This window comes from Streptopelia decaocto (genome assembly GCF_964273445.1).
Source record: "Streptopelia decaocto genome assembly, chromosome: 5".
Taxonomy (NCBI): domain Eukaryota; kingdom Metazoa; phylum Chordata; class Aves; order Columbiformes; family Columbidae; genus Streptopelia; species Streptopelia decaocto.
The window spans coordinates 41650276-41673773 of NC_138659.1; the positions used below are offsets into that span (position 1 = coordinate 41650276).

Sequence of the window (23498 nt, forward strand, 5' to 3'; positions counted from 1 at the left end):
GTCATGTTTTTTCCACCCATTTTGGTTTTTATCCTGTTAGTGCTGTTCTAGAACTACAGTGCTTACTGTAGTGTGAATTTTTATCTTAAATGGGTGAAACATCAATAATACATCTTTTATTTTTACCAGGCAGAAATGCATTTGCAGTCAGCTTGGGTTTTGAGGGGAAATTGTAGCTCTGAAATGTTTGTTGAATTGCCATATAGTGTTGTGCTTTTTAGTTGTTGTGGTGGGGGGTTTTTTGGTGTGTGTGTATGTTTTTTGTTTTGTTTTCCACTGTGCTTGTTGGTTTCGGTAGAAAGCATGATATATTTGTTTTCTTTAGCCTAAAGATTAAACACTGATCATTTTTAATCTAAAGATGCAGAGGAATTTCTGTTACAATTCTCCGTTATTTCTGAAGAATTATGTTCCAAGGTAGGTTAATGTAAGCTTTTGTTCCATATTTTTCATTTTCTCTGCAGGCACTGAGTATAAAGACAGGTTAAAAAAAATGGAACTGAAGGTGTTGAGATTAATTACTGTGATTAGTCAGCACATCAGATGTTTTGATTGCTGGGAGATACGTGATAGAATTATGCGGTTTCTATCCTCCAGTGTGATAAGGGTAAAAGCAGTTAATACCTCTGTGTCAAAATCCAGCTGATAAGAGATTTAAGAATTTTGAGTGCTTGAGCTAATACCAGCCTGACTACCCCTTGGAATTAATATTTCCAGGGATATCTCCAAAGCAGACAGGTGGTTGTGGAGTTCCTGTGGCATCAGGCTGGGCTGAGCAGAAGCAGTGTAGCTGAATAACAATTCAGGTAATTAGATGATGAGTAATTGATAGTGTTAGGGTAAAATTCACTTGTTTTTAATTTCCATCCTGCTGTTGTATTCTTAGTCTTTTAAGCTGTTATCATCCTTGGGATCAACAGATATTAAATGCTTTTCCTAAACTTTTCTATAGGTGGCACTGCAGCTCTTACTGAGTAATCTTAGATGGATTTTGACCGTTTTTGAAATGGCAACTTTTGCAGAGGGGATTTCAACTGGGCTTCCAGAATGGCAACCAGAATAGGAAGACAATGGAAGGAGCTTACTGGCTCTTCAATCTTTTCATTTATTTTTTGGGAGAAGAAAAGCAGACATCGTAGAATCATCGAATAGTTTGAGTTGGAAGGGACCTTCAAAGGTCATCTAGTCTGACAGCCAGCAATGAGCAAGGATATCTTCAACCAGCTCAGGTTGCTCAGAGCCCTGTCCAGCCTGGCCTGGGGTGTCTCCAGGAATGGGGCATCTACCACCTCTCTGGGTAACCTGGGCCAGTGTTTCACCACCCTCATTGTGAAAAATTTCTTCCTTGTGTCCAGCCTGAATCTCCCTTTTTTTAGTTTAAAACCTTTGCCCTATCGAAACAAACCCTACTGAAAAGTCTGTCCCCATCTTTCTTATAGGCCTCTTTTAAGTACTGAAAGGCTGCTGCCTCTGGAGCCTTCTCTTTTTACTTTTCTCAAGTAGAGTTTGGTTTTAAGGACATGGGGGGGGAGGGGGGAATAAAATAAATTTGGCCTCTTTTAGGTCAATCTTTTGTTCTTCTCTAACTGAGCCAACAGCTATGAGGAAAATGTGCAAGCCAGTGTTGGAGGTTTAAAAGTTATGGGATGTTATTTATATTTGGATAAGATAATACCATGGGGACTTATAGAAAAGCAGGACAGGTGTGCTGTTTTGAGACCTTGTCATGATGAAAATGTTTTTATTCTCCAATTGTGTAACAGAAAATAACTTATTCCACTATTCCTACCCTTTTTTTATACATTTCCAGTTTTAAAGACAACAAATCAATTGGTTAACATGCTAATAATTGAAGTCCTTTGAAGTTTTTAAGCATTCATTTCATTGGTATTTCTTCTATTCCTTCAACAACTGGTCTTTGCTGCTGAGCACTAAATCACTGATGCTCTTTCTGCTCAGTTCTGTTTGAGAAGACTGCTTAGCAGAGCAGTTCAGCTGGCTCTGTAAATGAGCAAGATAGACAGTATTTGTCTGTATGTGTTATCACTTAGTGATTAGATGTGCTGTTTGCTCATCTCCTGTGTTTCAGCTACCTACTTTGATACCTATCTGCTTTAATGATCATGGCCAAAAGCCACTCAACAATGCGAGGTATAAACTTCTGTTGGGTTTGTTTTTCTTTTTTTCTTAAGACAAACTTTCATCAGTTTTGTTGCCAGCTAACTGTAGGTCAAGGATCAAGTTAAGGGTTATAATTAAAATGTCTATTCATTTCATTGCCACTGAGTTAGTAGTTAGAAATGAAGCTTAGATTACAATTATTTAAAAACAAAGAGACTTGCAAACGAAATTTGCTGTGCAAACATTTCCTGTGTCTCTAGGTTTGAATTGTGCCTATAATTGTAATTCAACCGTCTTCATTAAACAAAAGAGCTTTACAATTTACAGAACCAAGCTGAAACCAAGATTTTTTTTTTTTAAGCCTTCTTAGTTCCTATAGATGAATTCTGTTTCATTGGAGGGGGAGACTGTATTAGTATTTTGCTTGCTTCTGCCTATCCAGTTAGCAACTGAGAGGTTTTGCCTTCCCTCAGTGGAAGTCTAATGTAGATGTGCGGACCTGTATGGGCAATAATTGAAATTCTCAGTGGCATATCTGTCTGATTGGGTGTAGGCACCCTGTACAAAACTAAAGGGTATCTGTGAGACTCCTGAGAAGTGTCAAAGAGCAAACCCAGAGGGTGTCAGATATTTTGCAATTTGTATTGTACCTCCCACATTTCCCTCTGTGACCAGCAGAGTTCTATGTTTTCTGCTTCTGCCCAGATAATTTTCGGTTGTTTGCATTTTTCACCGAAGACATACTGTCCTGCAGGACAAATTGAATAATTCGTTGGTCCTTCACACTCCTTTACGTAAAAGCCTGAGTTTTGGGTTTGTAGGCCAATATTTTTATTGTCCAGAAACAACAGAATAGCCCAGGAAGTCTTCTGGGAGATTTTTAGCTTTTACTGATGCATTCTAGAAAATCGCAAACATTGTGTCTGGATTTTAGGTGTGATATAAAATCATTTATTGGAAATACATTGTCTTGGTAAGCTGCTATTACTGCTTAGGATGTCTATGTTGAAAGAGCTTTGTCTTACTCAGTTTGCTAGAATTTCTGAAGTGGTTCAAACTTCCTGCTCAGAAATACAGTGATTCTGGGATTAGAGTATAATATAGATGTCAGCCTTGAAAGATGTTTTTCATTGGCATGCAAGTGTGCCAGTTATTTGAAGCTGGTGTTGCTGGTAACCTCTGTTTAAGCTCAGTCACATCCATATTCCACAGTCTTTTGTCCTGACATCTTCATGCCATGTTTCGGAATGTGACAAAAATGATGCTGGCTCACTTGAATTGTACTGTTCTAACTTCATAGTTTTCATTAGGTTGATATAATTGCTTTCATTTTTCCAGTAGCAGAAGTATAGAAAGATCTGGCATTTGTTTTTCATATACTAACTTTCTAAAAAAGCTTTCAGTTATGCCTAAAAAATATGTTTAGAAAAACCATTAGATTATTACTTCTTTTTGATTTCAAAATGTCAAAAGTCAGTGTCACCTTTTTGCAATTAGTATCCCTTATGAACAGATAATATTTGTGGACAAATAAAATTAGTGGGAGAGCATCCTTGGTTAACATATCTGCAGTTAAGCTTTTGGTAGAAAACTGTGCAACTGCTATGTATAACTCAGAATGTATTATTACTTGTCTTAATACCAAACGAAGAGCAGTTTCAGTATATTAGCAGGATTCTTCAACAGTTCTTTTGGCAGAGTTTGCTGACAGTGGGTTTCTGCTCCTGGCACAGAAAGGCAGTGTCGAGAAGGCAGAGACAGTGATTTTGGAGGTACTTACTGCCTTCAGAATGAAAATTGCCACCGTCTACTCTCCCACCACCACTCTAGTCTTAGTTCAGAGCTTAACTGTTAGAGCAATGGGAGACAGTGAGAAACTGCATCACTTAATGAGATGGAATTTGTCTGTCTTGTGTGATGCCCATATCCCTGCTGTCAATTATTATTAAGAGGTTATATGACTATATTGCATTGCACAAACCTCTTGTGATGTTGGTTTGAGAGGCATGACATTTTGGGAACAAACCTTTATGGTAAATTACCTTTTTTCCTTTGGGATGGGGAAGCATATATGCCTTTGGGAGCTGCTTGATTTAGAACTGACAAAGTAAATTTTCTCATGCTGTTTTGGCTGGTAGAATCAAGTAAGGCAACTTCACTTGTCCTTCTGTGTTTCACTGGTTGTAGCTGTTAATCACAGCTTGAAATTTGTATGGTGGAGAGAGAGCAGGAGCTGATGTGGTGTTGTGTGAAATATGTGAAAAAATACTGGTAGAAATTAACACTTCCTGTAATTAACACTTCTTTTATTTTGTAAGCTTGTAAGTGACACTTCCTGTATGAATTGGTAACTGTATATGCAGTGTTACATTTCAGTGTGGGTTTATGGCTACTCCCTTTTATTTTTCTGTATTCTATCAAGTACCATCACTTCTTCAATGACAAAAAGACTTCAGAATTACTCTAGTATACTTCATTTAGCTGTATTGCTGAATTTTCAAGTCTCATATGTTGTTTTCCTTACTCATAGGAAATCTTCAAACCATAATCAGTAGGTAAGTATGTGACCAAAGAGACCAATGGTCTTAAAGCTGGAGTATTTTTCAAAGTTCAGTGTAAACAAGAAAAGCATTTAAAACAATATGTAAACCAAATTGAGACATACATCTAACCCATCTAACTGGCTTTCTGAACATTTTATAGGTAACCTAGACTGGCACACAGTTTCCTTTCACTTTTACTTTTTACTTAAAATTGTGTCCTAATAAGTTATAGAACATTGGTGTTGAATCTTTTTCAAAATTATTTTGTTGCAAAGCATCAGAAATTTAGAGAGGCAGTGTCTTATACATGATGCAATCAATTGTTTTTGTAGCACACACAGCTTTAGTCTCTCTGGATGAAATGTGCACACCCAATTTCAGTCTTACTGTCCCCACATTTCAAAGTATGGATGCACTTTAATTTCTTTTCAGGAACACTTAACATTGCATTCAGGCCATATTGATACCAACTACAATCTGATATGGCCTCATAACTCTAGCTGTTGTCCTTCTTGAGACTGGCAATTTAACAAAGCATCATTTTTCCACATATGAGGTGCTTCTGAGTAAACAGCATTTCAGTGTTTCTATGTTCTTGGTTCACACCTGTTGAAATGTGTCAGGATGATGTAGTGAGAATATACTTTTGCAACAGCACGAGTAAGTGACAGGATATTTCCTGTGTTGTTAGTTCATATAGAGATTGGTCAAAATAGAATTCCTTGAAAATAGTTAGGGGGTATTTGAGGATTGTTTTGGTTTTAATTAGAAACAAGTATATTAAACTGATTATGCAAGAATAGAACACATTAGTGTTGTGTAATAAGTCATATTCAGATTACCCCAAAAATCTAGCTAGGTTATAATTAAAACTTACTGCTGTGTAACCTCATCCCGGTGTTCCTGCTCCTGCAGGGGGATTGGACTAAATGATCTTTTGAGGTCCCTTCCAAACCCTAACATTCTGTGATTCTGTGAAACTTAACTGATCACCTGGTTGGCAGCCCTGCCCATGGCGTTCCTCTGAATTTTGAGGTTATGGTTTGGTTCCTTTCTTACCTGGGAGTATTCAAAGCCTCCCTATTTGCCTTTCAGCTCTGCCTCACACTATTCATGCAAGTGCAAGTCAATGGAATGAAAATAATTCACAATTATTTACGCTAGTTGAGAGTATCTGTAGCAATTCCATATTGGTTTATAGTGTGCAGAGCTCCATTATTTGAAGTTAAACTGTAAAAGTAACACTGAACTCTTGGTATGAATAGGCTACTTCTGAAGGGTGACTGGCAGCAGTGAGCAGCAAGGACTGTTTTTCCCCAGCCTCTGCTGCTTCTGTGGTACTGGTTGTGCTTGCCCCTGCTGCTGGCTTTCCATTATTGTGCTCAACAGGAAAACAAAACCTCCTACTTGAGAGGATTTGCCTATTGAAAAAAATAAACAATTAGAAAACATTCTTAAATTTTGCTGGAATTCTGCAGAAATATGGCCAAAGCGCTTCCCCACCCTGTTCAGTTTCTTTTTTGCAGGTTTGTTACCAGGGCTAAGTGGCAGCCAAGGAATGGGGCTGGGGGCTGTGGGATTTAACCTGTGCTATCTGTCTGGAAAGTGATGTTGTTTAGGAATTGGTGAAGTCTCAGCAGAACACTTAATATTTCTCATTTTCTTCTTTCTCTCCCTTCATCTTGCTATTGAATTTCAGATTTCTTACACAGTCTGATGTCTAATTTTATAATTACAATAAAAAGGCAGCAAGGATAGCTCCTTCTTGAGATACAGTGGTTAATAAACTAACAATTATTTCCTATCTACTTTCAATAAACCTAGGTAGAACACGCAATGCCTCTATACAACTGTTTTCAAGAACACTAAATCTTTATTTAGGATAGTTATATCTAATAGTTAAACATATAATGTTTTGGATTTTCAGAAAAAAGTTCTTGTTGCATTCGTTGTCACAGCAACATTCTGTTACCGAGCTCAAACAAAATGATGAATTACTGGTTTGGATGTTTGGCTTAGTTATCTTTAATGTGACTTGCAATGTACAACATTCAAAACAACTCTCTTCTTGGTCTTTGGTATTCTGCAGAGTTCTATCCTTTTTCTTCCCTGTGTGGTTTCTTCTGCCTTTGTTTACAGTGGGGTTTTCTCTTTGGCCCTACAGTGTGCAGTGGGTGCCTGTCTTCTGTTTTCTGCCTCACTTAGCAATTCTATTCAGTTCTTATTTAATGTTGCCTTTTTAGAGACTTGTATTGCATTTCTGTTTCTTTATCGCTCTCTCTTTCTGGGGTGTTATTAAATGTTGAAAATAGCATTGAAAAAAGGCCCTGGAAGTCTCCCTCTGCTGTCAGCCTTGAATTGTATTTGACTTTTGCAGTTATCCTTTAGCTGCCCTCCAGATGGCTGATTTACCCAGTCCGTTTAGTGTTTGGTGGTGTTTATTTTTTTATTATTTTTTTTTAAAGCTACTTCCTTTTTTAATTCTTCATGTACCTGAAATGATGCTCTGTTAATTTCTGTACTGCCCTTGAACTCTTCACTTCCTGTGATTCTTCCATGGTTCTCTCCCTTTACTCATGCTTATTGTGTGCTTGTTCAACCTTTTTTCTGTGGCCTGTTTTTCATCTTTTTTTTTTTGTTGTTCTTATTATTATTATTTTTTACAATGGAAACCCTGAAATCTTCAGTTTTTAACATCTCACTAGAAGAGATGCAGCATATGCAACTGCATAGAAAACAAGTATGAAAATATCTGTAGAGTTCCATGCATCTAAAGCTGGTAGGTCTTCAGAGCATAAAGCACATCTAGAATTTATTTGCAAAAGTATGCTTTAGTAAAGCATCAGACTTTTAATGCATTTTGACACTATAGACATAAATCAGTTTCAGATGCAAAATAGAACTATTTCTTCACATTTCAAATATTAAAACACAACAAATCATATAAACCCAGTGTAATTGTGTCATAAGCTTTCATTGGTCCACATATTTTATGTTTAATAGGGAGGAAGCGTTGACATCTATCCTTCTTCTAATTTGGACACAATGTAATTTATTTTTAGTTGCATTATATACTTAGCTCAAGAAATGGGAAAGCTGAGAATCAGGCCTCATGCCTGTGTTTCAATAGGAAGCTACACTGAACTTAAATTGGTGGACTGAAAAATACTGCTCCTCAGTGCGAGAGAAAGCTTATGATATACGTAGCATGAGGAATTTTTAGGAACTGAACTTTTTAAAAAGAATGTTTTGCTACTGCAGTTCATTGTGATGGACATGAATTTATCCTGAGCTTTAAACTTGTTCAGTTTCAACAAAAGTAGTTGCTCTACAGTACCCCAGTTTTCAAAGCATTTGTCTTAAGAACTTAGTATTCTTATCCTTCTTGAGAAAGAGATTCTGGACTCTGTTTCCTACAAATGAGGGAGAAAACCCAAGCTGTTGTAGATGAGCTGTTGGTGTGTGCTTGGTGAACCTTCGGTAAGAGCAAAGTACAATCACTATAGAAAGAACAACATTGCACAACATTGACGTGACCTTGCTAAATGTGGTGTAATAGTTCGCCAGCCTTAACTTTGCCTCTCTCTTTAAAATAGTCTCCCATATCCTTATGCAATACGAGGGTTCCCTGCTGTTGGGGTTCTCACTCAGTTCTTACACCAGTAGTCACAGATCATCCATTTCTCACCTAATGGTTCTCCTGGTTCGCTGCAGTAGGAGAACAAAGGGCTGCTGCCGGTGCTCACTTGAAAACCTTTCTGGAGGGAGAGCTTGGGGGCAGAACTCCAGTTTGACTTGGGATTTCACTGTCCCAAATCTCTTTCTAGATTGTACCACCTTGAAAATCTAGTGCTAACTAGGCCTTGTGAAGTTACATGGCCCTCTTAATATGCATTTTTCTTTTCAGCTATACGAATAAAATAGGATACTTCTCTTACTGTAACTTTTAATAATTGTTGAAATATGTAGTATTCTGTAGGGTTGGACCTGATGTACTTTTGAAGTATTTATTTTCTGCTCTGTTTGAGCTTCTTGCCCAGATGATGGGTGCTGTTAAGCACACATTATTAACACAACTACTGCCATGTAGTTAACTTCAGGTCATTATACAGTAGTAAGAACAACAATGGAAGTCTTTAAATATAGGTTTTCTATGTAATAACGTGTTGATGAAGCCTGTGCTTTAGCTGTTTCAGGATGACACTGCTGACATGTACGTTTCCCTGGTAGATGGCACTGGGAAGTGCTCCAAGCCATCCAATATAGAATTTTCCCACCTGTCCCAGGGATTACAAAGGTTTCATATTCCCAGTTGTGTTTGGTAGCATGGAGCTGCCTCAGTGCTGCAGGGATGGATAATTAGGGAAGCATAATGAGATGTGCTGCTGACAGAAAAGTATGTTTGGCATCTCAAATGGTGACCTTCTCTGACATCATTAAACTTCTGAAGTTCTGATACAAAGATAGTAAATTGGCTTATCTAAGTTTATTTGTTAATACTCTGGCATACTACACTTTTATATTGTGCTTTTTTTAATGCTTTTGCACAGCAATTTCAAACCTTTTTCAGCTTTCTTATATGTTTGTGGTCACTGTTTGTAACTTTTGTCATGCTCATTAAGATTCCTGCAATAGAAGAAAATAATGCTTAATCATATTAATTTGAAAGATCAAAGCATGGCTTAGAAACAATTTATCAATTAAATAGCCAAAGCTGCATCTCAAACACACCTATATTTTGCAGAATAGGTTTAAAAATAGGTTTTAGTTAAAAATCTTCTAGTTTCTGGAAAAATGTAAATTAATGGGAACAAAAAGAAGTAAATATATACAAGCAGTTTGTTCTCCTAAATGTTGAATCCATGTTTCCTTTAAATGGCTTCTATTTCTCTGGGAAGCTTTTCCATTGTTGTTTTTTTTTATTATTCACAGTGCCCTGATATGTATATTTTCTTTTTCTTTCCTGTAAATACTTAGAATTCTATATGCAAACAAAATAATCCAGGTAAGACTTTGAAATATAACAAAAGCAGGTGATTCTGTCTGGAGTATTTCATCTTTCTTTTATATTGCTCATGTTTTACCAAGTGCATATTAACTATTTTAACCTCATCTTCTCCCTCCTAAGTCAATAAATAACTTCCCCTGCAGAAAAGCAGAACCTGTAATGTTTTGTCACCAAAAAAAAAATAAAATATACTTGGCTCTTTCCACCGTTTGTATTACAGTGGTCCTTAGTGAACACTATAAGAAGACTGCTGAAAAACAGTTGGAGCAACAGTTTAAACAAATGCCTGTTAGTGTTCTTTTCACTTACACATCTGACAAAGTGAATATAATAAATGGGAGCCAGCAAAGGGATAGCTTTCCAAATTAATATTGTTTTGCAGTGTATTGGTAGTCTGTGTTCAAGTGTTCAGTTAAGTATTTAATGATCACTTTATTATCCATTGAGAAATAATTAGTAAAACAATTAATATTGGGTAATTTTTTTCAGTATTGGTCCCATGAGAACCATCTTTAGGTGTAGCTGTCAAACCTAAGAAATATCTGCATTTCTGCTCTTAGAAAAGAGGCAGATGTGAAGTGCTTGAGTCTGATCATGGGCATTAAAGCTGTTGTGCTTTCTTATGGTAAATGTGAAAACAGAGCTCAAGAGTTAGAGCTGTATAACCATGAACAGTTTCCCTAGGCTTACTTTGTGTTGTGATCACGAGGTACACATCGTCTCAGGTAAGGTTGATCTCAACCTCTAAAGAGAGGAAGCTGCTGATAACATTGGATATCTGTACAGTACAATGGAACAAAGCTTTGGAATAAACTTATGACAGTAGGGTAAATGAAATATTGTGAAAACATCTGTATCTCCCATTTTCTTTCTTACAGGATATCTTGAATAATCTTGATTCATGTGATCTTGAAGATGATGATCTCATGCTTGATGTTGACCTGCCTGAGGACTCGCCTCATGACAAAGGTCAGTAAATTGGCCCAGCAACGTTACTGTGAAACTGCATTATGGGCTTCAGAGATTTTTGGGTTGTGTTGTTCTGACTTCTGCTTTAATAAACCAAAGCACTCTTTAAATTGTTTTTCCTTTAAGTAAAAACTCTTTCTTTTCTGAAATGTAGGTGATGTGACATTTTTGTTCCCCCAAATACAAATCTCGCATTTGAAGGATTTTGAATTTAGAAATTAACTGCCTTTTATAAAAATGCAACCTTGCTGCACACTGTTAGTTTCTTAAGTTATTTTAGTAGAATAAATTTCAAATTAGTCCTTCAGTCTCATGCTTTAGCTATATTTGAAAATATTGGAACATTTTTTTTCAGCTTTGGTGAATGACAGTGTAATTATTTTTGAGGTAATAGTTTTCTTCTATGAAACGACAATATCTCCTAATATATTTTCTAGAATTCAGGGTAACAGAAGCCTTAAGATTTGAAGTGTATTTTTTCTTGTTGTCAGTGAGGATGCCCGCAAACTTTTCACAGGGAGGATAGTGGTATGTAGATGCTACTAAAATAATACAAATCCGGACTAGAATCAACTAGGTAAGGCAAATAATTGCCACACTTTCTCAAATCCTGGCCTGGAAAAGTTCAAAGGCATTCGCTTTTGGTCATTCCTGTTGTAAGAATTGTCACTGCCATGTGAATATGGGTATTAGCTTTACCTCCAAGTTCAGTGGAGGCTGATATATCTTCAAATGAACAGAAAGGTTGGATGTGGAGCAGTGTAGTGTCCTGCCCTGTACAAACAGGCACTGAAAGCAAAAAGGTTTTCCTTATTTTGTGTACTGTTCAGCTGCCTGCTCCAGCTTGGAGCATAGTTTTCCATCTACCACTGTGGTGGCACAATGTGTTTTAACAGTGTGCATGTAGGAAGTGCAGTACTTAATGTTTTATGTCTTAGAATAAGATTTCCGAAGTACTTGTGTGAAAGGCACTTATTGACAATGGTGCTAGTATTCAACTCTTCAGCCCAGATAGGTGTACAGTTCTTATTTTTTACATTTTTAGATTTCCAGAATGGATAACAATCCAAGCCTAGGCAATGAGCCATGACCATGAGCCAGCACTGTGCCCTTGTGGCCAAGAAGGGAACTGCTGGAGAGAGTCCAGCGCAGGGCAATGAAGATGATTAAGGGAGTGGAGCATCTCCCTTATGAGGAAAGGCTGAGGGAGCTGGGTCTCTTTAGCTTGGAGGAGACTGAGAGGTGACCTTATTAATGTTTACAAATATATAAAGGGTGAGTGTCACGGGGATGGAGCCAGGCTCTTCTTGGTGACAACCAACGGTAGGACAAGGGGTAATGGGTTCAAATTCGAACACAAGAGGTTCCACTTAAATTTGAGAAGAAACTTCTTCTCAGTGAGGGTGACAGAACACTGGAACAGGCTGCCCAGGGGGGTTGTGGAGTCTCCTGCTCGGGAGACATTCAAAACCTGCCTGGACACCTTCCTGTGTAGCCCCATCTAAGTGTTCCTGCTCTGGCAGGGGGATTGGACTAGATGATCTTTAGTCCCTTCCAATCCCTGACATTCTGTGTGATTCTGTGTGAATATTTTTTCAATAAGGGTAATTCTAGTTCTATTGGGGAAAACTAAGAAGCAATTTTAAAGGGTAGATTAATTTATTTTAAGTTTCCTTGTTTATCAAACAAGTCCTGCATCTGCATCAGTAATTCAATTTCAAATTATTAAATTAAAAACTGTTAAAAATATATGCATTTTAAAGGTGAGTGTTTGCCACAAAAATATAAAAAGGTGATGTTTACCATTTAATCTAGACACAAGTGAAATAAAGTTTTTAATTCACTGCTTTCCTATTTGCATTAATATAATAAACTTAAATCTACTTCCACTTCCAGAGCTAAGTATCAATGTTTGTGTAGCTGGAATATGTTTTGTGACTTTGACAATCTGCTGTGTAAACTGCTGATTCAGGAGGAGGAACTTAAAATTTGAGATCAATATTAGCTAACTAACATTATTTTAGGCATTTTTTTTTTTAAAGTTTGGTTCCCATATCAGGTAAGTGTGGCATACACTGGGTATCTCTGCTATAATTGCTTAATATCTGGAAATCAATACATTTTTAGCAAACAGAAGAATTAAAGAAGAATTCAAAAGCCATCGCCAGGCTTTCCCTGAAGTAAACATGACCACCTAAAAAAGTAAAATTTATTCTTTGTTAATAGCCATGTGTCTTTACTCAGTGTCTCAATTTCATTTTCCAAAGCTGAAAATCATCATAATAAAATTATTTATAAACTTATTGAGGGATTATTTTGAATAGGCCCACTTGAATTTTCACGTGTTATGTAGAAGGATGTTTCTAAAGGAAAATAAGTCTCCTGTTACTTTACATTAACAAGTTTATTTACCTGTTTTTTTTGTGGTTTTTTTTGGTTACTGAACTAAACTGGATTGAAGATATGAGTGTTTGTTGTAATAATATTTAACAACACTTCTTGCCAACACTTTTTTTGTAATTACATGTGACTCCACTGACGTCAGCCTCTGAAGACTTTCCGGGTCTCCGGAAACTCTCCTGGTTTCACTTTGGAGTCTGGGGTGCCACTGTGACGCTATGAATAGAAGCAGTTCTAGCTCAACAAGTATGCAGGGAGTGAGGGCAGCAGTTTGAAGCCACAGGGTAAAATCTGGGCTGGCTTCCCAGCCTCACGCAGGCTGAGCTGAGCAGGAAGGAAGGCCTGAGTGCGAGCGGCTGGTGCGCAACTAGGGCCGAGTGGGCAGAGTCAAACAATGTTCTCCTGTGTAGAGTTCCTCTCCTAGTAAAGGACTGACAATGTGAGGAAAAACTCCTTGGGTAAGTGAAGGAGAAAGTGCCACGGCAGAACAGCAGTTTCTGACTGTTTTTTTGCTGTGTCTGACTGCACGGACAGCAGTTGTTTTGGCTTTGTTTCTAGTGGTTTACAAGCTGTTGCCAAATATAGCTTTTGTTCCCTTAAGAAGTTTGTGGAATCTGCTTTGCTTTGCAGAGGTTAGCGTTTTGAAGAGATTTTGTTTACTTGTTTTTAAATCATGCTTGTTGTCTAGGTAAATAAAGATTAAATGTTTCTCAAGTGAAAAAAGCAAACAAGTTTAATAGGATGAGATAGACGTGTATTTTAAGTAATGAAACTGTTCTGTTTTGGACCAAAGTACTGGCCTTTTTCTAAAATGTCGTCTTTCTGTGTTTATCTGTTTGAACTTTTTAAAGTTCACTGTCACTAGGAAGGACAGGGAAGTGTTACTTTCCCCATAGCTGTATCTCTTCCAAATAGTTTTCTACTTAAACCAAAAATACTGTTAAGGCTGAATTCTGTAGTTTCTGCTACAGGTTACTCTTATTCTTGTAACAAGTTTATATGCTGGTAAAAATGTGACATCATTACAGAAGTCTGCTTGACAGTTCTAAAGTGCATACTTGTTTGGATCAGTTACCACCACATAGTAAATGTTCTATTTACAAGATCTTAGGAACAGACTTTATAATTTTTATTTTTCCTTTATGTTCTCTGTAGAGGAATGTGAAAATATGAGCCGTTATGACAGACAAGACAGAAATGCTAGGCAACATCAGGAAGGATTCTGGAAAAGAGCACCACAACAGCGATGGAATGCACAGGATCACTATCATCTTGGCCATACTGATCAATACATCCATGGTAAAAATGATTTGAACAGGTAAAGGACTTGTCTGTCTTCTCCCAAATGATTGAAATATTGTAATGAGAAATCTCTTTTGTCGCTACAGGATCTCAAGTGATACTGAGTACAAGACGTTTTCAGAATAGTTGTCTAAATATAAATAGCGTGTCTGAGTGGGAGCATCGCTGAGATTTATAACAATTTCCTTTCAAAACCTGTTTCTGTCACAGTTTGTAAAATTTGTTACTTGTGTTTATACAGTATTATAAATGCTTGACTAAATTACTATAGGTGTTCTATGGAAAAAACATTACACTGTCTTATTACTTGCACTTTGTAAGTTTGGACAGCTTTTTACTTATTATTTTGTTTTTAAATGTAATCCTGTAGTTCTTATAGGCTAGCTTGAATGACAGATTTTCTAGAAATCCCAATGAGCATCTGTTTTAGGGTACTGTAGTTAGTGTGCGAGAGATTTATGCAAGTGGGAAGGAAAGCCCAACATTTAAGTGAAATAGCATTGCCTTTGATTTATTTATTTTCTGCTCTATGCCACAGCATATACTCCATGTTACCTAAAACTTTCTCTCGTACTAAATGCTCTTCTAGCTCTAGTTTATCATCAATGTATTTGTTTGGTTTGGTTTTAATTTTGTTTTGCTTTGGTGGATTTGTTTGTTTGTTTGCATTTTTTAGGGGATCGAACTACCTAGAGTCTCCTGTTGGCCACTTTGAAAGCTATGGAGCACCAAATTTTTACCAGGGTCCTAGACAGCTGGTGAGCTTAACGGAGAATACTGTGATGCTTGATGAAATGACCCTTCGGCACATGGTCCAAGACTGCACAGCTGTAAAAACTCAGTTGTTGAAACTGAAGAGATTACTGCACCAGGTGAGCTGTTTAAATGGAACAAAAGCAGTAAAGCATGTTGGAGAGTAAGCCCAGATGGGCTGATGTTCTGTTTGGCTGTATTAGGTTATTGTAATTTCCTTTATACATTGAATTACAGTGTTCAAGAAAGTGTGCACTTTTTATTGCTATTTAAAATAGTTCTTGTTCTGCTTCTTTGGCATTTTACAGACTGGAAAAAATATTAATTGTTGTTATTCTGCTTCTCTGAGGAAAATAATGTGAAATTAAAAAAAACAAACAAAAAAAGCAGTGGATGTGAAGACAAGCTTTTTCTTAAGATCCTAAAAAGCTGGGAGTAAAAACCAAAATATCAAAAAAAATATTGAAATCAATCCCATTGATCAACCTTGTATTCAGCAAGTCAGTGCTAATAGCTTTTTATTAAGGCTTTGTTTTCCTCATTCTTTTTATGTTTGCTGTGTGTTTTGACAAGAAGCCTAGCAAATCCTGCTGGGTCATGTCTATTGGAAGTGCTCAAATCTAACCTTTCTAGTGTATGAAATCACTGAATTGCCGTAAGCTTTTAAAGAGTATTTTCATTTCACCCTGAAACTTGGCAAATTGTGGGAGCTGGTAAATGCTGGATGACTCAGCAGCAGTATGGGATTTCAGCTACAAAAACGCCTTTGCTACCTTAAAAGCCCATCAGACTTTCTTTGGAGGCATATACAGATTAGCATTGGAAAGTATTTTTATGATGTTCTCTCTCATACTGGATTAAGTGCTGTTCTTTTCTAACAGGATAATTTAATGGAAATAAGTTTGCCCTAAAAATAAGACACTAAAACAAAATATAACAAAACAAAAAGCAAATTAACCTTGAGGCTGATTCCAGGGTGTGACTGTGCCTTTTAGAAATGTGATGGTTTGCTTCCTATGGTAACTGAGAATCCTGGAGATGTTTTTGCACTGACAAAATCAGAAATACAATTGTATCAAAAATAATGTGGTGTCAGAAAGGGAAAATGTGTTTTTAGAGCCTAATGTCTGAGTAGCGGACTGCAGAACTGTGCCACCCAACAGCCTCAAGCGTGCAATTAGTACATGAGATAGCAGAGAACTTTTTATCCAGAGCTTTTAATGCCTTTAACACAAGGATAATTAAGCAACTAGATAGATAATCTGTGTATGTGTAGTTCAGTGTGTAAAGGTGTCTGCGTTATAGCCAAATAGCGTGTGGCCTTGCAGAATATTGTGGTTTAAATCTTGATCTAGTTTATACTAGATAGACTTCTCTAAAATGCTACAGAATATAATCCTTGCCTCAAATAGCTCTGATTAAGTTTCTTGAAAAGAACTTACAGAAGAAACAGTTACTCCTAACATGTTCTTCAAAATTTGCTGCTTCTCTCGCTAAAATATTGATCTTCTCCCTCCCTGTAATAACGTGTTTTGTAATAAGTATTATTCTTCCCTTCAAAGTGTCACGCATACTGCTCTGTATGTTCCTGATCTAACCACCCTCTGTTTTGATTCGCTGCTTCCAAAACTTAACACTGTGCTTCTGAATGTTTATTTTCTACTCTCCTGTGTTATCCACCCTTTTAATCAAACAATATGAATAGTAATGTGAAAGTAAATTAACCTGCAGAGGGGAAAACTTTAGACCTTTACTACCCTTATTTACTAAACAATTAGAGTAAAACTTTTATGAAACTTGTTTCATTATTTTTAAGTGTTAAAGTTTTCCTGAAAATATTGAGCTTTATAATGACAGAAATGAATAAAAATATTGGAATTCTTTTTTTTTTTTTTCTTACTGTGAAGAACAGAAATGTAATTTTGAAAACAATTACATGAACTTTAGTAGTCTGAACACTGAACTAGGACTTGATCTCAGTCTGGATTCTGTGTCAGGCCACTTATTAAAAAGCAAGCTGCAAGTTAGCTCTGAAATAAATAACTTACGCTTTTTCTATGGATAAACAAAGTTTAATCCAATTCCTTAATTGTATTCTTTAAACATGTGTTCATTAGAGCATAAGCAAAACAGCGCTGGGTGCGCGGGGGATTCACTCCGCCCAACACGCACACTTTTAACAATAAGAAGTGTGCTTAAATACAGTATGGTATTACATATTCATAATGACCCCAGAAACGCCTATACATATTCACGACCTTTCCCGCTTCTTATTAAAATGAGTCTCAGATAACCATTTACATATTCCCCTCCTTGACCCTCCCCTGTTGCGCCTGCGCAATGTCACTTGGTGAATTTGAGGAAGGGTCTTTAGGGGTCTTTGGATGAAGGCTCCTGCAGCTTCGTCACAGTGGACTTTTTACCTTTGGCTCATTAGGAGGAACTGGCTGGAACCCAAGCTACTGAACCGACTGAAACCAGACTGGCGCCCCCTTTTTGCTGTAAATCTTGGCTATCTTGTCTCCTCAAGGTTGCAGCTGGTGCTGTAAAACTTCTTATCTCGGCATTTAATGAAGTCCTGCTTTTTTTAGCACAATTATTTACATACAGCTCTAAACTAGATATTAATTATGTGGTTTAAAATGTTAGCTTGTTAGTAGGCCCTTATTATATAGTTGCTTAACCCTTAAAATGTTAGTTCGCTCTATCAATATAACTTCCTAAACAAGTTTCATAACTTTTTACATAGAACTTAACCACCTTTCCCTTTTCCAAGTTCAGAGTCCGTGCCTCATTTGGTTATACCTGTAAATATTAAACATCTTAGCACGAATCACAACTGCATTTTTCACAGCTCTTTTTCAAATGCTAGCTTTAGTAAAGAAAGCAGAATTTCTTACGTTTGCTTCACCTATATTATACATTTAAATGTATAAGTGTTACCTTTTTCTATGACTTTAAAGCAAAATTATTTAATATGGATAGATAGAAAGGTGACTGTAGTCAGGTTTTAGGCATGAGGTCTCACAGGAACAGTTATAGTAGAGTAGTAAGGTATGGTAATTAAATTCAATTTTATACAAGTATCTAATCAACTGTAGTGTGACTTAGTGTAGAGCATAGCATGTAATGAGTGTGTATACCTGGCAGATTCCTAAGGAGGCATGATGTGCTATACTGGATTCATTGCTGTGACTGTAGCTCACATAACCATATAGAAGTTATCTTGAACATTACTAGCAGCATAGCTGCAACAGCATGGGTTGGGTGTTGTGTTCCCAGTTCTGCTTGGAAAACTAAGTAGCTATTTGAGTAGTGTGGTCTTCTCTGGAGGTGTGAACAGGATAACACTGCCAGCAGTACAGTAGCCGCGCTGTCTGCTGTTCCCCACGTACTGCCAGCTTTCTGTGTCTTCTAACAGTGAAATCAGGAACAGGAGTCCATCTCATGCAGAGTTCTTTAGAATGTTCGCTGTAGTAAATATTCTTTGCTTTTGCAATAATGTTATACTGCATTATATGAAGTGAAAAATGTACATTCTTCTTGCACTAAATGCAGTTGTAATTATTTACAGGGAGATGTTGAACTACTGGTGAATGTTCTTAATGCCTAACTGGAGCACTAACTTTAAGAAGGAAATGCTTTGGATGTGTAACTCTAGTAATAATTGACATTTAAATGTTAATGCCTTTAAAATGCTGACTAAGGTACTTCATTTTCATGCTTAATAGTAAATAATTTTTATTCTGATCTCAAAAATTTCTTTATCCTCCTCAGTTTCTCAAACTTGCTACTCTAGGTTGAGGCTGCAAGGCTAATATGTTAGAATATCCTCATTTAAACAAGAATTGTACTATTTCTGATGGCCTGGTGCCTTTGATCTAGGCAAGGATTGTGCATTCTCTGTGGTAGTTTCCTCTGGAGACTGGCAGCAGTGATTCAGAACCGCCCTGGCTTGTCTCAGATAAGCACTTACTGATATTTCAAGGAGGACTGAAACATGAAGCGGTTCACAGAACTCTGAGATCTGTGAAGCCCTTTTATCTGGGGGAGACAAGTTTTATACAAAATGTTCCTTTTGGCTTACCTTTTGTGAATGGAAAATAAATTCTATTTTGTGAGCACAAATCTTCATTGTAACTTACCAGATATGACTGGGCTATTTGTGTGAAGAGGTATGAATGAAAAAATGTCTGTAGTGCAAAATTGTTAAATGCACCAGTATGTGTTTTGCTGAGGCTTTAGATTAGTAAGTCACTTGTGTACCTTTGAAGTACACATTCATTGTGTTCTTTTCTTTTTGCATCTGATGAGATCTATCAGATATATTTATCTGTTATAAGAAGCCTGAGGACAAGGAAGAAAATGATTTAATTAATTAAATAAAGGTTTTCTTGTGTCATGTATGAAGTTGTGTAAACTGCACCTACAATTGTTGTTTTTTTCTTAGCCACAAAATAGTTCCTCTTAGTGACTTAACTGTACTTTGAAAAAAACAGAAACAAAGAAATCAAAGAACGATAGCAAATAAAACTGGCAAACTTTAAGTTTAAACATTTAGTTAGCTGTTGGGCTATCATTGTAACTGTTTGACTGGAGGCAGTGGAAGCTGCATGACACTTGTTTGTAGCAATATTTGAATGAAACTACACTCAAAATGCCAAGCAGTCAGCAGGTAAATAGCACCTGCTTTAATAAGCCTTGATAAACTTTAGAGACATTTATCGTTTTTCAACATATTAATGAACTATAGGTGCTGGAATGTGGAAAGAATTCTCAACATGAAATTGGTAGTACACAATTAATAGTGTATTTTTTTTAAATCCTCCATGTTAAAATGCAGGTTTTGCTGTTTGAGAACCACAAGAGAACTGCTGAAAATGCATTTGCTTCTAATGGGTTGATTTTTGGAAAAGAGGAATTTAAAATATGCCAGTATAGTGAAAACAACTGTTGTCTTTGAGACAATATGAGAGATTTCTTCTGAGAGAGAATACCATTTATCTCTTCTGTTATTCTAGAAGTTCTACAATTTTTCTTCAGTTTTCAAGTGCTTTAAACTGAAGCCTGCAAGTAATGTCTCCCAGAGAAAGCAAGGGGAAAAGGGAAGATGGAAAGGATGGGCAGTGAGAACACTGCATCATCTGTGTGCTGTAGAGAAGGTGCATGCTTACAATGTTGAAATATGTTCCAGGGACAATTATGATGTATTTAGTCACAGAGCTTGACTTTTCTTTTGGTTGTGATTTTTTTGTTTGGTTGGTTTTGGTTTTTAATTTTTAAAACAGAGGCATATAAAATGAGAACAGGTAACTGTTTCGAGGATAGGAGCAAAACCAAGCAAATGTGGCTTTTTTGAGCTGCTGAACTGTTGATAAGCAGAAACATAGCAGTGCTCTCAGACGAACAATATATAGCAGGTAAACTGCTGCTGTGAATAATCAGCACAGTAGGTTAAAAGGTTTTTTATTAGGCCATTCTTCACTAAATACTTGTATTTGGTACAGATGATTATTTTTGAAGAAGTGTCACTGAATAAAAATCAATGTTTAGTATTCTGTTTACCAAAAGCAGCAAGTTAATTCTTTGGTGAATTTGTAAGGTGAAGTGAGCACCAGGATTTGTGTGTCATTCATACTAAAGATTTCACACTTGTAAAATATTGGTATGAGAGCCTGTTAAGTCCAGCTACTCAAAAATGCAGGTTTCACTTTGGTTGTTTGGGTGAACTGTGGTGTACCCGTGACAGCCACGATGGAGCGTTATTCCCATAACCTCCAGCTCCTCTTCTTCAGGCAGACTAAAAATGACAGATGCAGACTTAGGAATATAATAAAGTGCTTCAATTTAGACTGTAACACGGGTATGTAAAAGTGTTTGACATGTAGAAAATTATCCAGAGGAAAAAAGGTGCATGATGGTGTTAACACTCAGGGGAGAAAGGGTTGTTACATATTTTACCTACATGCGCACTTAAAAATTTGGATATGTAACTCTCACTGAGTTAATCCTGAAACAAAAAAAATCAGCTGGTTTGTAGAATATTAAGTTGGTATTGCTTTTCTCAGCAGATACCCTTTGAAAAGCAATATGAAGCTGGAATAATATTCAGCATGAAATCAGGCTACTTTTATATCACAGTTGTAAAGCTTTAGACATTCCTCTGGAGTTGGTGTAGAGGCACCATGCTGATAAATACTGAAATGTTAGAGTGATGGTGAATTGTACCTCTTCACATGGGTCTTCAAAAAGTTAGTCTAAAGCTTTTTATCAGAGCAGCCTTGTAGTCTTTGAGTATTCTAATGTCTGAAGGGAGTTTTTGTGTTGATTTCTTCCCCCTCCCACTCCCTGCAACCACCTGTTCCCTTTATGTAGCTATTAGTAAATTTAGGATGATTTTCTGAGTCTTGCTGGGGTATTTTCTAATGGTTTCTGACTCCAGCTTTGCTGGAATTTTATAAGCCACTTTGAAACGTATCCTGCGGCATGTGGGTAAGTCAGTTTATGACAGAGGGACCACCCCAAGCTGGCCAAAAGATGAAGTGTATGTAAGTGATTGAGTTGAAAATCACTGTGGACCGGTGGTGATTCAAATGGGTCTGTGATACTTGGAGCAACAAGAAAAGAACTGTGAAATGATCACTCACTACTGTATTACTTGACTGTTTCTTGAATGAGTATATTCTTAGTTAAACATTGCATGCAAATACATATATGAATTTATATTAGGTTGAAATAATCTATAACTGAAGACTATCCCTGCATAACTAATGTTATGTCTGCCACATAAGCCCTCTGTCACTTTACATACTGCAGGTTATTTTCATGCCTAAACTGTCAGTAATGTTTAAAAATAACTGTTCTAGGAACGGCAGAATGTATGAGATTTGAGATGTTTGTTGCAATGTTTTAAATTTAGGAAATAGTTACAAAGATTAGCAACTATTTTTTCCTTTTAATACTGTTGTGTTTTTCAAGCGCATTCTTCTGCTGAGGAAATTAGATTAAAATGTTTGCTGCTTATATTTATGAGTGGAACTTATTTTTCAGTGCACTTGATAAACATTTGGGTTTGATATGGCTAAAAAACCTATCCAGAGTTCTTTTTTTTGCAAGCATGTTTTACATTTGGCACAAGATTAGCACAACTGCTCTGAAGACATGCTTGCAGTAGAATAAATAGTGTTGTAAAACTGTTAGTCAGGTGATAACCAACAGGTAACAGCTTTTTATATTGCCTATTGCAACGTGATGATGCCTTTAAAAAGTTTATTGAAATTTTACCTAAAGATAAAAAGTGTATGTTCTCTCAGTTTCCAAAATGTGATGATATCTTATCACATAATTTCTAGGCTACCAAAACCAGCATATGGGTATAACCAATTGCATTTGTTTTGCCAATTCTGTTGTTTTTTTGCCAATTATAATTTTTTTTTTTTGCATGGATAGCCTTATTCTACTGATCTGTTTTTCCCCCCCATCTCATTTTAGCATTATGATAAGCAAGAAAGAAAAGCAAAAGAAGAAAAGGTTTATAGATTAATCCTAGCATACATTCACAATAGAATCCTTAAGTTTCCACTAACAGTGTTAGAACTGATTTTTTTTTTTTTTTCACTTGCCCTGTGTTCATTATATTTATTATGATAATTCAGACAGTGGTAAGGGAATTGATGCAAGTGACCTTAGTTCTTGGTTTGCTAGCTGATATTGGTCGGGTATAGCACAGGCTGGAGTACTTGATTTAAAGCACCAGAGAATATGTGGCACACTGGCTTTCTTTGCAATTATGTCTTAATCTGCTGTTGTAGATTCTTTTTTTATTGCTCCACTTGTATGCATTTTAATGGGAATAGAAGGTATATCAAAGGTATTAGAGCTTAAAAGCCATGCAAGATACTTTTGCTTGAAATAGTTTGTCTTGTGTGTTGTTTTTTTTCCATTCCCATGATTACTCCCTCACAGTTATAACTGTGACTGATACACCTTTTCTTCTGAGTGTGTGTGTGTTTGCTTTAATAGTTGTTTAAAATAAGAAACGGTGAACTGTTAGATGTAGAATATAGGGTAAATATAAAATATAACCTGTTAATCTGTAAATGATTCTATACTTCTAATCGCTGCTTATTTCCACTAGCATTTTAGAAATATTTTGGATTAAATTGGCTGTTTCTTTGTGATATTACTGTGCAAATTATTTCAAAACACTGTATTAGCACTTGTTCATAACAGACTATAAGCTGTTCCCTCATCAGCCTGTTACTTGCTGGTGATTTGCCCAGAAGGGACAAGCAGCTACTTGTGAATTGAGTTCAACTGTGTGTTGGATGGTGGAAGCTGAAATGTTTGATTTGGTGAGGAGTCAGAAGCCTTGAAATGTGACTGTGCTCACAATTAATAGT

The 23498-nt window shown here is 36.6% G+C and overlaps 1 protein-coding gene across 4 annotated transcripts in view; it reads left to right on the forward strand.

Moving 5' to 3' along the window:
* Positions 1–23498, forward strand: part of CCSER2 (coiled-coil serine rich protein 2) — a 68975-nt gene that overhangs the window by 18420 nt on the left and 27057 nt on the right. For all 4 annotated transcript variants that reach the window (XM_082053734.1, XM_082053736.1, XM_082053737.1 and 1 more), the window contains 3 exons: positions 10551–10641; positions 14197–14359; positions 15020–15215. In XM_082053734.1, coding sequence (XP_081909860.1) covers positions 10551–10641; positions 14197–14359; positions 15020–15215 — 450 coding nt within the window. The remainder of the gene's footprint in view (positions 1–10550; positions 10642–14196; positions 14360–15019; positions 15216–23498) is intronic.